The sequence below is a fragment of the Asterias rubens genome, chromosome 8 (genome assembly GCF_902459465.1).
Source record: "Asterias rubens chromosome 8, eAstRub1.3, whole genome shotgun sequence".
Lineage (NCBI taxonomy): Eukaryota > Metazoa > Echinodermata > Asteroidea > Forcipulatida > Asteriidae > Asterias > Asterias rubens.
The window spans coordinates 11,141,998-11,157,452 of record NC_047069.1 but is presented as its reverse complement, the minus strand read 5'-3'; the positions used below and the strand labels follow the sequence as shown (position 1 = coordinate 11,157,452).

The 15,455-nt window shown below is 39.0% G+C and overlaps 2 protein-coding genes across 2 annotated transcripts; one reads left to right on the top strand and one right to left on the bottom strand.

The window, feature by feature from the left end:
* Positions 1-385: 385 nt before the first annotated feature.
* LOC117293208 (inhibitor of growth protein 1-like) lies at positions 386-3,224 on the top strand. Its single transcript, XM_033775432.1, has 2 exons — positions 386-659; positions 1,277-3,224. Exons 1-2 carry the CDS (start codon positions 524-526, stop codon positions 2,050-2,052), a joined length of 912 nt encoding a protein of 303 aa, XP_033631323.1. The 5' UTR covers positions 386-523; the 3' UTR covers positions 2,053-3,224.
* Positions 3,225-6,437: 3,213 nt separating this feature from the next.
* Positions 6,438-10,880, bottom strand: LOC117293728. Its single transcript, XM_033776155.1, has 2 exons — positions 9,285-10,880; positions 6,438-7,328 (listed from the first exon to the last, which is right to left on the bottom strand). Exons 1-2 carry the CDS (start codon positions 10,735-10,737, stop codon positions 6,916-6,918), a joined length of 1,866 nt encoding a protein of 621 aa, XP_033632046.1. The 5' UTR covers positions 10,738-10,880; the 3' UTR covers positions 6,438-6,915.
* Between the last annotated feature and the right edge of the window lie 4,575 nt (positions 10,881-15,455).

Genomic DNA, 15,455 nt, shown 5'->3' with positions numbered 1-15,455 from the left:
GATAAAATGTTAATTGACATGTTTGAACGATAAATCGCAAATAAGGTAGCTTTTTACTTTTTTGGATAAATTTTGCAAGGAAAATTAATATGAATGGCTTATAATATCTTTATTTATAAGATTATTAATTTAATTTGATTAACATCGAAAGTTAATCAATATGCAGGACATCCCTTTAGAAAGAAGTGGTGTAAACCAACTTTCCAGCCTTGACCTGGCCGGTCACCGCGCAAGCTTAGTTGTAGAAAATTTGCAAGGTCTACAAAAAAATCCACTGAAGTCGTATCCCCGCCTCCGTAGCGCAATCACATGCTATCATTCTGACCTCTGGACAGTGTACGCACGCGAACAAAGAATTGCGTCAACCAGACTAAACGAGCGGCACTGTTTGGGTTTTTACATGCAGCGGCATCCCTGTTAAATTTTGTGTTTGTCGGGGAATTTAGTGCAACATATCTGAAAATTGCCTTTCCTCTCTGGGCAGGGTGTTTTGTTTGCTTTATACCACGAGAGAACCAAACAAATGACAAATCAAACCTCCATGGATACTGCAAAATCTACGGCGTATGTTGAAGACTACTTGGACTGTATCGAATCTCTGCCCAACGACTTGCAGCGGAATGTTTCTCAAATGCGGGAAGTGGACAGTTTGTACCAATGTAAGTCGAAAAAAAAAAACGTTTTAAATTCTCTCAATCAATATGCAACGGTTTGAGAATATGAAAATGTGTTGTATTTATGGATAGTGTAGTAATTTAGGTATTGAGTTTCAGTGCAACATTATATATTTTAATATTTGTATACACCTATCCTAGTTTTTAATTTTAGGGAATTGCATTTTGATTTTGGACAGCATTCATGATCATTATTATTAGAGGATCAAGTCGTTTTGAAAACCTGCTGACGACATACAAAACGTACATGATCATTCATGCTCATTTTAATGTAATATCTGTGTAGTTATTGAGTGGATATGAATGCTCCCTGACTCCTTGGAATGCATGAGATGAAGTACATCTGTAGTTTATTTGCGTTAATTGTAACCCTCATGAGTCAATGCTGGGTGCAGTAATATAATGCATGGGTTGGTGATTAAAAAATAAAGGACTTCATTAATAATAAATAGATATGGAATGGCTAAATAAATTGGCCCCATTTTTGTTGTGGCCTACTGTCTAAATCTTTGGCAACGCAATCTTCTGCTTCGGCCCAAATTTTTCTTAAGTTAAAGATTTACCGATTTAATCAATTCTTGCGTTTGCTTTTCCTTTCACAGCTGTACTCAAAGAGATTCAACAGCACTACAAGACTCTGGGTGACAAGGATCTAGATGGAAACTCCAGGCGTCGATGTTTGGTCCAAATGCAGTGCGCCCTCGTGCGTAGCCAAGAACTTGGTGATGAGAAACTGCACCTCGCCTCACAGATTGTGGAGTTGACAGAGAATCGGCTGAGGCAGATGGAGACAAACTCCGAGAGCTTGATCATCCGGGAGAGAGTCGAGCAGCGCACACAAGAGACCAGCAAAGTCAACATCAAGTCGAGCTACACCAAACCTGGTTACGTTAAACCAGGTTACAACAAACCAGGTTACAACAAGCAAGGCTACAATAAACCGGGATACGGCAAACCTGGTTATGGTAAACCTGGTTACGGGAAGGTGGCAGCTTATAACAAGGTCGCTAAGAAGGTTGTGGAGAACAACCAGGAGAAGGCGATGAAGAGGCCAAGGAGGCAGCGTAACCACGACAACGGGAAAGAGAAGGAGATTGAAGTGCCGACCAACGAAGTCGCCAAACCGGCTAAGAAGAAGAAACGCTCCAAGGTCAATAAAGCTGAGAGGGTAGCGTCTCCGGTCGAACCTCCAATCGACCCCAACGAACCTACGTACTGTCTGTGTAACCAAGTGTCCTATGGTGAAATGGTTGGATGCGACAACAAAGATTGTCCATTTGAGTGGTTCCACTTTGGTTGTGTTGGACTCACCCTCAAGCCCAAGGGTAGGTGGTACTGCCCAAGATGTCGACCGGCGCAGGAGGCAAAGAAAAAGTAGCAGAAGGCCTAAAGTAAACTTTATAGTTATTTTTTTGTACTATATAAATAATAATTATAAATTGTACATAATGTAATTTACCTATTGAAGTACATTACACATGTACATGTACACAGTCCTTATGTCTTCAGAATTTTGTCCAAGTTTGACTGAGAATGCTTCAAAAAACAGCAGATAACTTTATTTTTGTCATTTTCGTAAGTTTATTTTTAAACAACATTAGTCCTTGAAACTGGGTAATAATCACACCCCACTTAAAAGAAGTCTGTTTCGTTTATTCACATTAGTTAAAATACAAAGGCAACTTAAAAAAAATTAATAATGTTTTCCAACAATGAATTATTTCTTTATATTTATGTTCTTTTTTCAGTTTATTTTTGGGGATTTTCTTTTCTCATTCAGAAAAATTTATTCAAATCTTCTCCAATGCTTAGTTATTAAATTGTTGGAAAACTAGTCTGTGAAAGTTGTCTTTCATATACATGAATTATGAATTGCACAAAAATAATTTTAAAAAGGCTGTCAAACAGTATGCTCAGTTTTGCTGGTTCAAATTAGAGTAGCTTCAAGTTAAATGTCGCCCTCTTGTGACAGTTGCATTTTGTTTTCTGCCAGAACACATTCATTCAATATTGTGTACACAGCAGTGTTGACAGTGCTCCTTTGGTGCAGTGCTGGCATTTTCGCTGGACAGTGTTGTCCTTTCACATAAGGTTCATTTAGTAACATTTTGCAATCATGCTCAAATTAAGCAATGGACCCATGTTAAATTGCTGTTGTGTGAAAGGGCTTTATGTTAAGAATAAGATATTCTTGGTTCTTCTATTGTATAAGAAATTTATAATAATTTACGATGTTGGCTTCTCATTAAGTGCAGGCACAAGCTTTTGAAAATTACTGATTTTGTCCTTGGATAAAAAATAAAAAAACATACTCCAGTAATTTTTACACAGTGATTAAATAGTAATCGGTTAAAGCAAAGCACATCCTGACTCAATCAAAGTTTCAACAGGTATTATCATTTTGTTTGTTTATTTTTGTATGACCATTAATTGTTCAACTACAGACAGGTATAAAATAATACAGATATTTGGCAAATACTTTCATTACAGTGGGCAGTTCAAAGTGTTCAACATATTTAGAGACCACCACCCCCCACCCCACACCAAAGTTTTACTGTTTGTAGGCAGTGGACACTTGGTAATTACTCAAAATACTTATCATCATAAAACCTTTCTTGATTACAAGTAATGGGGAGAGATGGATGGTATAAAACATTGTGAGAAACGGCTCCCTCTGAACTGACGTAGTTTTCGAGAAAGAGGTAATTTTCCACGAATTTGATTTTGAGACCTCAAGTTTAGAATTTGAGGTCTCGAAATCAAGCATCAGAAAGCACACAAATTCATGTGACAAGGGGTTTTTTTCTTTCATTATTATCTCGCAAATTCGACGACCGATTGAGCTAAAATTTTCACAGGTTTGTTATTTTATGCATATGTTGAGATACACCAACTGTGAAGACTAGTCTTTGACAATTACCAATAGTGTCCACTGTCTTTAATGTTGATGCACATACTTTGTAGAAATTGAGTGCAATTTTTGTTGTCCCTCAAAAGTGATAAATAAGAGTCATAATATAGGATTTGAGGCATTGCATGGTGAGGTATCAATGTATATTTGGTTTGCGGTAACACCATATGTGTATCTACTTGCCAGGTAGAGTTGTTCTTAGGGAACTGTCTTGCTTTATTCTACTGCCGCGGAGTAGATAATCGGAGGTTCGGGAGACTTCTCAGTTCTGAAAAGAACTGTCCTGCTTTTTAACTATTACCAGGGCGGATGGTATAGAAACTAGACTGGACTACTACTTCAACAGGACAGTTCTTTTCAGAACTGATAATTCTCCGGAACCTCTGATTATCTACTCCGCGGCAGTAGAATAAAGCAAGACAGTTCCCTAAGAACAACTCTACCTGGCAAGTAGATACACACATGGTGTTACCGCAAACCAAATATACAAGAGTCATAATGCTATGTTTTTACCCATTGACCAAAATCCGTACATATATACCTGAATTTTGAAAACAAAAAAAATGGAAAAATTCTCATGTTTTTTGTTAGCCTAATGCCAGCATAGATTTATTTTTGTGATACAAAATTCACCATTTTATTCACCGTTCAAAGTGTTACCCAGGCTCTGACCCCTTCCCCTTGCATACGCTTAGAGTGAGCGTGGAAATGTTGAAAACTTTGGACAGCCCCTGTACTTTTAGCCTCATTATTTAAAAACGTGATGCAGATGTGAATACACTCCTCCTGTACACTATACAGTCTTTCAGCTTTCCCCTTTTGTACAGGCATGCAAACCTTCTGCGTTTCCGGAGAATTCCGCATAAAAAAATTTTAAAAAATCTTTCTTTTTTTTAAGCCTAATAATTATATACCTGACAACAAACAATGTACAACTACAATAATGTAAATGAGCCTAGTTCATGCATACAATGCACCTCAGAGCATAATAAACCTCAACATTTTCTAGGGTACCATTGTGGGTCTCATGTCCCGTGGCGTTTCGGCTGCCTCGCTCCACACTTGCGTTGTGCCTTTGAAAATTTTGCTCTCTTTTTTTCAACAGGCAGTTGCATGCCTGTCTGTAATGTCAGCGTAAAGCTACATCAGTGATGTCTTTTAAATATAAAATATAATTGCAGGTCTTTTATCTGAGGAGATTAAATCAGTTTATACCTTTGTTGATGAAAACCAGGGCTTAATTTTACAAAGAGCTAAGATTGATCTTAAGTGCTAATCCATCTCTAATTGCAAAGCAAAAGCCAGAAATTCGGCGGGGGGAAGTTTTTCCACAATTGGACACAAACAAAGTTTATGACTGGAAAAGTTAACGACTGATATTTAGTCAATAATAAACCATAAATGTGAATATTAATTCTCAAAATACATGCTTGCAAGCACAATAATTTTATTTTTGCTTTGAAACATTCCAGTTGGGAAGTTTATGTCATGAATCGCCATTTAAGTAAAAATGTATTATAATTAATATTTTATTGATGCACTTTTGCTTAAAAAGTTTTGCCATGATTACTCACTTTCCAAACTGTCCCAACTGTGGTACTGGCCCAACTGGTGTTGATGGATGATCTTCCTTTTCCATGCAATTTTCTTGACCGGAAAATTGTTTTTACTATTATTGATCATCATTATTTGTTTAAATTGTTGTCATTTATAATGAACTTGTACTATGAAATTGCAAGTAATGACTCGTTCAAATTTATAATTGAAACGACTTCTGGTATAAAGCTATTATTCAAGGGCAATTTATTATTTGACATTTGTTGGAATTTCATGCTCTGGAAATAATTATATATTTTGAATTATTTTCAGGCAATTCTATATAAAAAATCAAACGTCATCATAAGACTGTTAAATTTGTAATGTTTCTGAAACAAAATCACTGCCATTTTGAAGTTTCAATTTTAATTTAAGTGGCAGCCACTTGAGAAACAAATTGACTTTACTTTAGTTGAAGTGTTGTAACCTTTGAATAATATTGTACAGTATAGATCTTAGGAATAAACAAATAAAGTGAAAATAGACAGACGAAAGTAATTTCAACCTCGTCCAACAAAATGTGTGTCATTTTTTAAACTCCTGAACTGTTAACATCGCCATAAAACGGTTTTGTGCTAATAAATACACTCGGTATGATCTTGTTTGGCTGTAGCCGGTCGAAACTGTGATAAGCAAAAATGTAATTCAATGCTTACTATTTGGCCTTGGTTCTGATCATAAGGCCTGTAAGCACAAAAACTTGCTTAGCACGAAAAACTTTTGCATAGCAAAAAAAGGTAACCATACAGTTACCATATTCAAAGAGTTGTTGAATCAGAAAATGTTGCTTAACAAATTTATGCTTAGCAGAAGTAAGCAGGATACAAGTCAAAAATTGCACGTGTGACGTGTTATTTTAACCGATAACCCTGTTCTAGTAAGCAAAATATGTTTGCTTAGCTGCTTTATGAAATTGGGCCCTGTAATATATTATTAGGTTATCATGGATTTTTAGTGTTGCACAGAATGGGCTAAAGGAGATTAAGTCAAAAGAGGGCGCTATGACAGACTCTCCTGATGAAAGTTTTCTGCATGTTGGGTTTGAAAGTGTTCTTCTCTGAGTAAACTGATTTTTGTTGACTAATAAATTGAAAATTTTGAAATGAAATAATACAATAATAACAATAACACCTGGTAGCATTGGTTTACAGAAAGCACCAGGGTGTACTGATATTAATGTTATATAAATACAAAACAGCTCCCCTGGATAGCTTTTCAGCCCCCCCCCCACCCCAAAGCAGATTATAAAAGCTCTATCTGATTTGTACATGCTGATTTTGATAATTATGACAATGTGCAGCATGATTAGTATTGTATCAAAACTCTATGATAATAATGAAATTCGTAAAATATAGCAGTGATTCTGATTTCCGATATTGGAGCCCTCAGAAAAATCACAATGTAGTTCAGCCCCTTTTCACAATCAAGTCTCCTAACGGAAAGAAAATCATGACTTGACATAAAAACTCATTCAAAGCCCATCTCTTCCGAGCAGGGCCCAATTTCATAAAGCCTATAAGCATTAATACTTGCTGAGCTCAGTTTTTTTTTTAACAGATAAACTGGTTATGAAATATCCATAAAGTTTACATAGTTGCAACTGGTGCCGCCCAATCAATTGTTTGCTTAGTAAAGAAAATGTATACATTTTGTGTGCATGCTTATAACAGCTTTATGAAATTGGGCACAGGTAATTTTGTGGCAAGCAAGGACATTCTAATGGCTAATATCACATTAAGTAATAACATTATGGTGATGAGCAATGTGGGTATCATGCGTTTTCTCAGCAACAGTGAACCCTCGTGGCACACCTACTAGTCCCCAGCTAGACTGGCGTCTGCTACCTCTACCACCCCTCTTCTTAGTAGCCTCCCCAAGCTTCCCTCTGCCGTGATCCTCACTACCACCCGGTACCGCATCCTCCTCACTCAGGCGCAAGTACCGGCAGTTCTTTGGGTCGTTCACATCGCCCTTGATGTGGTAGGCCTCCAGCGACTCGCCACCCATGGTGGATCGGCGATGGGTGATTGGGGGAGGGGAGCGAACTTTGGGAAGAAGGTGGGATTGGCGATGGTGGTGGAAGGAGGTTGTTTGTCTGGTGGAATCGAGGCTGGCTGCTAACCTAGACTCGAGCTTCTCTTTTCGTTCTGCAATTTAAAAATAAACCATGTTTACTGCACCTCCAATAATAATGAGATATTGGTTGAATTTCTTTGCAAAAATCGCAGTACTTTGGACCGCGACAGGGCGGACTTGCGTGAAAGCAAAAATAAGTGAGAGCTAACCACAAAAACCAACTGTGCTTTAGAAGAAAAACATTGTAGGCAGCATAACAGTCCAATACCGGGTTCTGATAATTGGTGTTTAACAGAGAATTGGTAAGCATCGTTTTCTGCGCAGCTCTACAGTCAGTTGTAGATTTCAGTCAGTGAAACTGACTGCACACAGTCACTGCATCCCATTGCAGCTACTCATGATTTTATAACTTTATAAGCAACAATTAGCATCGAAATGCTTTACTTCTGTTAATATTTGGCACAGATCTATACATGGGGGGGGGGAGCTGTCCGTCATTTTACGGCGTCACACTTTTCACCACTCGATGCAAATTATTACGTCACTGTAATCAACCTGCCTGCAGCCTTCCCAATTAGTAAAATACCAGCGTAGTGTTTTTAATTACCGAGCAATCGCGCTTGGATTGTTTGATTAATGTGTGGATACTTGATGAGTTAATTTGTTGTGATGTTTGTTGTTAATGAGCCACTGTCGTCTCACATTAGGATTGTTCTCTGTTGTCACTTCAACCATGAGAGGTAAATTGTGAGGAGAGTAATTAAGATGCGTTTAGTTGTGTATATAGGATCGTGCGGTGCAATCAAGAAATTAGTTTAGGCCTACTGGTGACAGCTAGCCATGAGAAAAATCTCTTTTAGGAGAGTGAAACTGGAATTGACAAGTGAAGTCTCGACATTTCGAACAGTCAAGTTTTCAATGTCTTTTATTTCTGAGATTCGAAGTAACTTCCTTCCAGCGTCCCGCTCAAAGTAACACTGTAATTGCCAGCACAATACCTCGTTAGCAGACAGGAACAAATAACACATTTAAATCGTTTGTGAAGAAGTGGTCATGGAAAACATTTTGCTTGCCGCAAAGAAATCTCTTTATTTGGAATCTGAAACAGGATAGTGAGTTCTCATCAAATATCAGTCGCCTGTGGCTGACCTTTCTAGGCATGATAAAAACAAGTTGTGCGAGGTCACAGTTTGCTTTTGTCAAATCCCAGACGGTGTACATATCATTTTCGTCTGCTGAAAAAAACTGTCATAATGGATATGCTGTAACTTATACTATAGACGGTATTTGAAATTTGTTGCCTAAGGTTGAATAATGAAAAAATATTAAAGGTAAACGCCTATTATACACGACTAACAGATGGACAAAAAAAAAGTCTCACACAGTCTTTTGCGATCAACATGGGGATCAATATGAAATAACCATCTTGTAAAACTTGGGCTAATCCCAAAACCGGATTAGCCCAAATTTTCATCAGGATGAAACTTGGTGAAAAAAACATGCACAAACATGTGTACATGTAAACACATTGTCCTTAATTTTGGTTGCAACAACCGAAATCACCTGTTTTGTCTGGTTTCAGATACAGTATTCTTGAATGTGACTTTATTTCAGAGGGACATATTTCACAGAAAAAAAGCATTAACTTCATACCAGTAAGCTTCAAGACTAAAAGTAAACAATGGTGACTTTTATCCTATTATAACCAACCCTGTATAATACTTTTTTTTTAAACTTGCATTGTGAAAAAGTTACCGATGGAGTTTAATCCACACACCTCACCTGTCCAGAATACATAGGAATTGGATCTGTCGCCGTAAAATAGTGTATAACTAGACCCAGTAGCTAGGGGCTCTGTACTTATATTTAACAATTTTGACATTACTATTCTTTATCCCCGATGCAAATTTAACATCTATTATATAATTTTGACATTTTTTGCATATTTCGTACTAGAAGATGCAAAATTGCAAAATTGTTAATGTTATGAGTACAGAGTCCCAGTTTGTAGTTTGTTACTATCTTACCAATTTCCTTCATTCTGCCGATGAAACTTTGAAGTTTTCTCTGCCGCACATCCTCCCTCCTCTTCTCCCACTCCAGTGCCTTCTCCACCATGTACTCAGCTCGTCGAGACGGTAGCTTGTACTCCTCAGCAGCCGGCTTGACGGCCACCTCACTCGGTACCAAACTACCCTCGCTGTTTCGCTCATACCGCACCACACTGGTCACCACCGGGGCTCGGTAGTCCGGTACTCGGAAGGAGCGATTAGCGATCCCGATGTGGTACTTGTGTTTCCCGTCGCGGAGTTCACCGAGTTCGGTGGATGGTTTGCGTCGCTTTTTTGTGTCCTTTCTTGGCTCTTTGGTTGAGCGTCCCGTCATCATGACGTCATCGTCGAACACGGAATCATGAAACTTTTTTCTTTCAAATGTTTCTCCACTTTCTGGATGAGGGTATGAGTGTCTGTTTGTTGAACTGCTTATACCAGGCAAAACTTTATTTGGATTCACGTCCAAACGATCATGTTCTCCTTTGTCTCGGAGCGATGCTCTTAGGTCTAAAAGTTTGGGATTCCCACTTGAGTTTTTAGCCTCCCTAGAAAAATGAGGTTTGGAGATAAGATGACCCATGTCTGGAACAAAAGATCGTTCAGTATCAGTACGAATGAAAGGCAAGTTGGCTTTTGAAACCTCTCCCAATATCTGTGACTCTTCTCGTTGTTGTATAGTTGATGGTACTTGAGTTGTGGAGGGTTGGTTGTGTGATGGCAAGTGTGGTGAAGTTGATGTTGATGATGATGATGATGGAGTCACAGTCGATGGGATCTGCTTCTCTGTTGTTAGTACTTGTGAATTATCGTCGGCCATGTAATGATTTGACGACTTACCACGTTCATTTTGTTCATCACTTTCACTGTGAAGATCTTCGTTTGCCATGGTAAACTCCATGTCAGGTTTTTCATTTATCTCGGGAAGTTGAAGAGGTGACTTGACGGGGAGAATTGACTCTTTTATCGGTACCTCCTCCTGCTGCATCGCTTCAGCCATTATCATATTCCTCAACCTATTCTGTGCCTCTTCTCTATCCCTCACTGCCTTCTCCCTCAGTTCGTTCTGTACCTCTTTCTGTTTTCGTATACGTGCCTGTCTCTGTATGCGCCTCTTATCATTCTGAACCCGTATGAGGTTCCTAAACATCTTCTGCTGTCCACGGGCAAGTTTCCCCACGGCGATCCTCTGGTCACGGTGCCAGAGATCCACCTGTTTCTTCGAACTGATATCATGGGCGTGGTTGCTGCATTTCACCTGTGTCTCGAGCTCTGAGGCACGGGTGTACCTCAGCATGCCAATGTCATCCGGCTTTAGGTTCCGTAGCCCCATCAGGGCTTTTCCTGCTGCTCTCTCCTTGGCGCTAGACAAACTCAGACTAACCGTCCGCTCGGTGTTGCCCGTAACCAACGTAGCCGTGTTATCCATGGTTGGCAACCGAAAGGTTTAGATACAAATTTACACAGACACGTTGGGGGAAAGGTCAACGGCTAGACAAACTAAGTTGTCTTTCATGAAGAACAAACCATATTCCTGATACTTCTCACGGCGGTATTGTCATTGCTTGATATTTGACACGTTGTTGGAAACACCCTTCGATGCTGTATCCGGGAAGAGTGTAGAATTGCCCGCCTTTTATATGCGTCACTTTTACGTATCCTAAATCGTCACCGTCCGTGAATTGCTCAACATCGGGTCTAAAGAACGAAATATAACAAAGGTTTAATGAGAGTCATCTGATCATAAAAATTAGTATATCAGAAGATAAGACTGTCGGGGAAAATTGCACAGCTTCTGCGCAATGATACATGTTTATATTTTCCCAAAAATCTATACCGCGGCAGTAGAAACAAACTCTACCTGGCAAGTAAGCATGGTGTTGCCACAAACCAATACCTCACCATGGGAGGCCTCAAATCCCATTAAAATATTCATTAGGCCTACGTCATTGCTCATTAATTAAGAAGCTTGTCCTGGTTGGCTTCATAAGCAGCTTATGACAACAACAACAACAACAAAGTCTGTGAAATCCTTCTTGTCCAATTAAACTCACCAACCACCTACCGACAATGGTAGATCCATGATCCAATCAACCAAACAATTGATTCAATTTGGGCTTTCCCCCGTCCCTGAACTCTAGAGCTAAATTGAGTGTTTGTATACGGTTAAGAGCAAAACATGACTTTATTTTACAATGAATTTATTTGAGATTGATGAACCAGTAAATCGACATAGAAAAGTGCATTGAACGGGAATATTCAAACTGCAGAACGAGAAAAATAATGTATTGTTGGTGAAATCGTCGAGGCTCCCGGACCGACAGCATCCGGGAGTGAACGCAAAGGAACCATAACAAATTGGTTTTTGCTAACGAAACAGTTGCTGGCAGTATAAGCACTTTATGTAATCCACCATCACTGACTGACCATGGACTGCTGACAAACCTGTAGAAGTGTGAGGTTCGGCCATCCATGGGTCGCGAGAAAACAGTGAAAACCGATGACACGTTATGCATGACATCGAGTTAAAAAAAAAATGAGTAAACCGCTCACTGAACGATACAAACTAAAAACGGGAAATTAGTTGGTGTTATTAATTTCTCATCAAATATGATATTTCAGAGAAAAAAGTTTCATGGGATGTTTTATACATCACCAACATTAGACAGTGTATAGTTTTATGTAATTTTGTGATCATAGACGAGTTGTTTTTTTAACAAATTCTGCAACGTTTCCTTAAGCCCTTTTTCTGTTCAAAATCACGACACGGTATAATAAAGAAATGGCAATACCCAGCTGGTTTCTTTCAAGTTTCTGACATTGGTTCTTGCGTCAAAAATGGTTTACAAGACCGTATAAAAGTACGTCATTGTGTTGTTGCCATGTTCAATAAAGGATCATAGTGAATGTATTAACAGGCCACAGTTCTGGGAATATTATATACGTTTGGTCATGACATTTTCAATAAACGTGTTTTACTGAAACATGTCCACGGTAATTTAAAAATAACATGGTTAAAGTTTTAACTACGTCCTCTTGGTTTCAATACCGTACACGCAATACACAACAACATGTGAAATAATATAGTGCTCTGGGGAACATCTTTTCATGTTTTGTTGTTATTAGATTCGTGCATGTTCGATTATTTCGATTGCGGCTATCAAAATAATAAACAACAAAGTTCCAAGCGCAAAGTTCTTCTAACTTTTATTCTCGATTTTTGTCCTCAGAAAAATCAGCAAAACTCTTATAGACTACGGCCTAAAAAAATCCGCTCCTTCGAAATCAAAACAAGAACTGAATTGGTGGATTCTCATGTGCACTAATGCAGTTTTCCGGTGGAAAAATTCCGAAGATATCTGATAGGCCAACCATGGAGGAACCTGCCGGTGCTTGAATAGCAAGTTTTTCAGAGAGCAATTTTTAAATAAAAATTTGATTTTAACATCACGAGCAATAATTTTTTTATATCTGTAAAATAAGAGGTACATTCAAAGAAAGCAAAATATCGTTACCATATCTGCCGTACCAGTACTATGTCTCTCCCATCGGAACAAATCGCAGCAAGGCATGCAGGTAGTTGCTGGTAAAAGAAAACAGTCCTGGTATGCCTACCTGACTGTGTTACTTCAAGCATGGAAAAGTCTTTACATTCTGGCTCCTCTCTCTTCAAAATGTTACATCTCGGTCTTTTCTCCGTGGTGGTTTTTATCACTATGCGAACACTGGGTCTTTATTCTCTATTGGTCCTTGTGGATATCCCGTAATGGGCCGTGTTTACAATCTCCAAGATGTTGTTCTTCTTGTCTTCCAATGAGCCTTATCGTCGGACGCTTCTCTTTATGTTGCTCACTTGTAAGGATGCCAGAAATTCAGTTGTGGCCTAGGGGATAAGAGGATGGCACATTCCCTCCACCACTTGAAAATAGTTAACGTCTTACACCAAGAAACTTGTAGTTTGTTTCCTTGGCGGAAATTGGGGGAAAATCCTTGAAATTTGTGGCTATAAATAAGACAAAACAATATTTTGGTTTTGCATGCCTGAAGTTGAAACGTTAAGTGGTGGTTTAGTAAGTTATGGTCAGTCGTGCTGCGACCATCACGCCGAGCAATGATAACAGTCAGTTTCGACGGCCGTTTTATGGTGGTCTCATTATTCTTATAGTTCGGTCGTCGAGGCCGAACGGTAATTGGCGGTGGATTAAAAGTTGCCGGGGGGGGGGGGGGCTGAAGTTGGACTCCTGGCTTGTTCGCACGACACTGGTTTCCTTGAGCAAGGCACGTTATCACACTTGCTTCCCTCAACCCAATATCATAATTACTTCTCTCCACCCAGGAGTAGGCCTACTAATTGCCATCTACAGAGCGCGAGAGAAAAACCTGGGCAAAGTCTTAGGAATAGTTTTGAGCAATTCTCAGTCGTTTGATGCAAATAAAACTGTATTACATCGACCTGGTGAGGAATTTATGTTGGCAGGGACAGACTTTACTTTACTTTACTTGAATAATTATTTTATTGATGTCGACAGAGCATCTACTTTGAACAGAGTTAACTATTTTTGTTATTTGAAAATGCCGATATGACATTGCTCCCCAAGAACAACCTCAATGGTAACAAGCTATACGAAACGGGAGCAAAGCGTTCACATTTATGCTCTGACTTAAACCGGCTGGGGTTTTGACGAGTTTCTAATTTTGTATTTTGGAGATACCAATATACAAAATGACAATCATTTTAAAAGAGTTGATCAAGTGCCAAACACTATTTCCCTTCCCCATTCAACTGCCGTCGGGTGACGAGTTACACGTCTGCGTCCCAGGTAACGGATTAACGCAAACCCACTCGCCTCCCGTGAAGATACTCCTATCGGGAGATTCCACACCGGCTTGGCAAAATGTTATAAGCTACTGTTTACACACACACACACACACACTATCAGAACATTTGACTGATGTGCTCAAGGGCTTCTTTAAATATTTAGTGACTTTTATTTGAAGAGATTTTCTTGTCCAGATTTTTTTGTTGGGTCTATTTTTAGCCCGTCACACACTTGAGGTCGCACGATCGTCAAGACTCTTCATGCAAGGTGTGTGACCGGGGAAGAGGCCCTGGAAACCCACAAAGTTGAAAACAAAAACCAAGAAGAAGAAAAAAACCATAAGTAAATACAAAATAAACAACTTCTACATGTCTTTCCCACAGTCTTGTCAAAAATATTTGAAGCACCAGCAGGACCGAAGTGCCATTCATTTCATGAAGTTCTGAGTTCATCAGGCTGCCCGTTTAAACTTATCCGGGGTTTTACCGCTTATCATGCAGGGATGAACTCTGCTCTCAAACATAACTGTACATTGAAACTGAATTGCACCTTCAATAAATTAGACAAGTGAACCTCAATATGAAGACAACACTCGAACAATGACGTCATGATGACCTGTGAAAATTTGAGCTCAATCGGTCATCGAACTTCTGAGATAACAATGAAAGGAAAAATACCCTTGTCACACAAAGTTGTGTGCGTTTAGATGCTCGATTTCGAGACCTCAAGTTCTAAACTTGAGGTCTCGAAATCAAATTCTTGGAAAATTACTTCTCTCTCGAAAACTATGGCACTTCAGAGGGAGCCATTTCTCACAATGTTTTATACCATCAACCTCTCCCCATTACTGGTCACCAAGAAAGGTTTTATGCTAATAATTATTTTGAGTGATTACCAATAGTGTCCACTGCCTTTAAAAGAGTTGTCCGCCATATGGCTCTTTGCAAGAATGGTATGGTGGACAAAACGAGTGGTTCTTCACTCTTTCGCATTAAGAGAGTAATTTTCTTCCCCAAAAATTGAATTTGAAAATGAAGCCTTTCTCATGCATGCATCTGAAAGCGCACACTTTTATGCAGTAAGGTTTTCTTTCCCAATTGTTCACATCAGTTTATTATTATTTTATGCATGAGATCAAATGAGGACGGGCCAATTGGTCTTTGAAAATTAAAGCCTTGGAAGACACGTATGCCAACACGTATGCTGCCGATTATGTGAAGATCATGGAGTCTTTCCCATGATGACTTCATGTGATTTAACAACAGAATCAGCAATTTATATCTGTCTTAATTTCTGGTATTTTCTGTAATGTGCCAATGTGAGATGT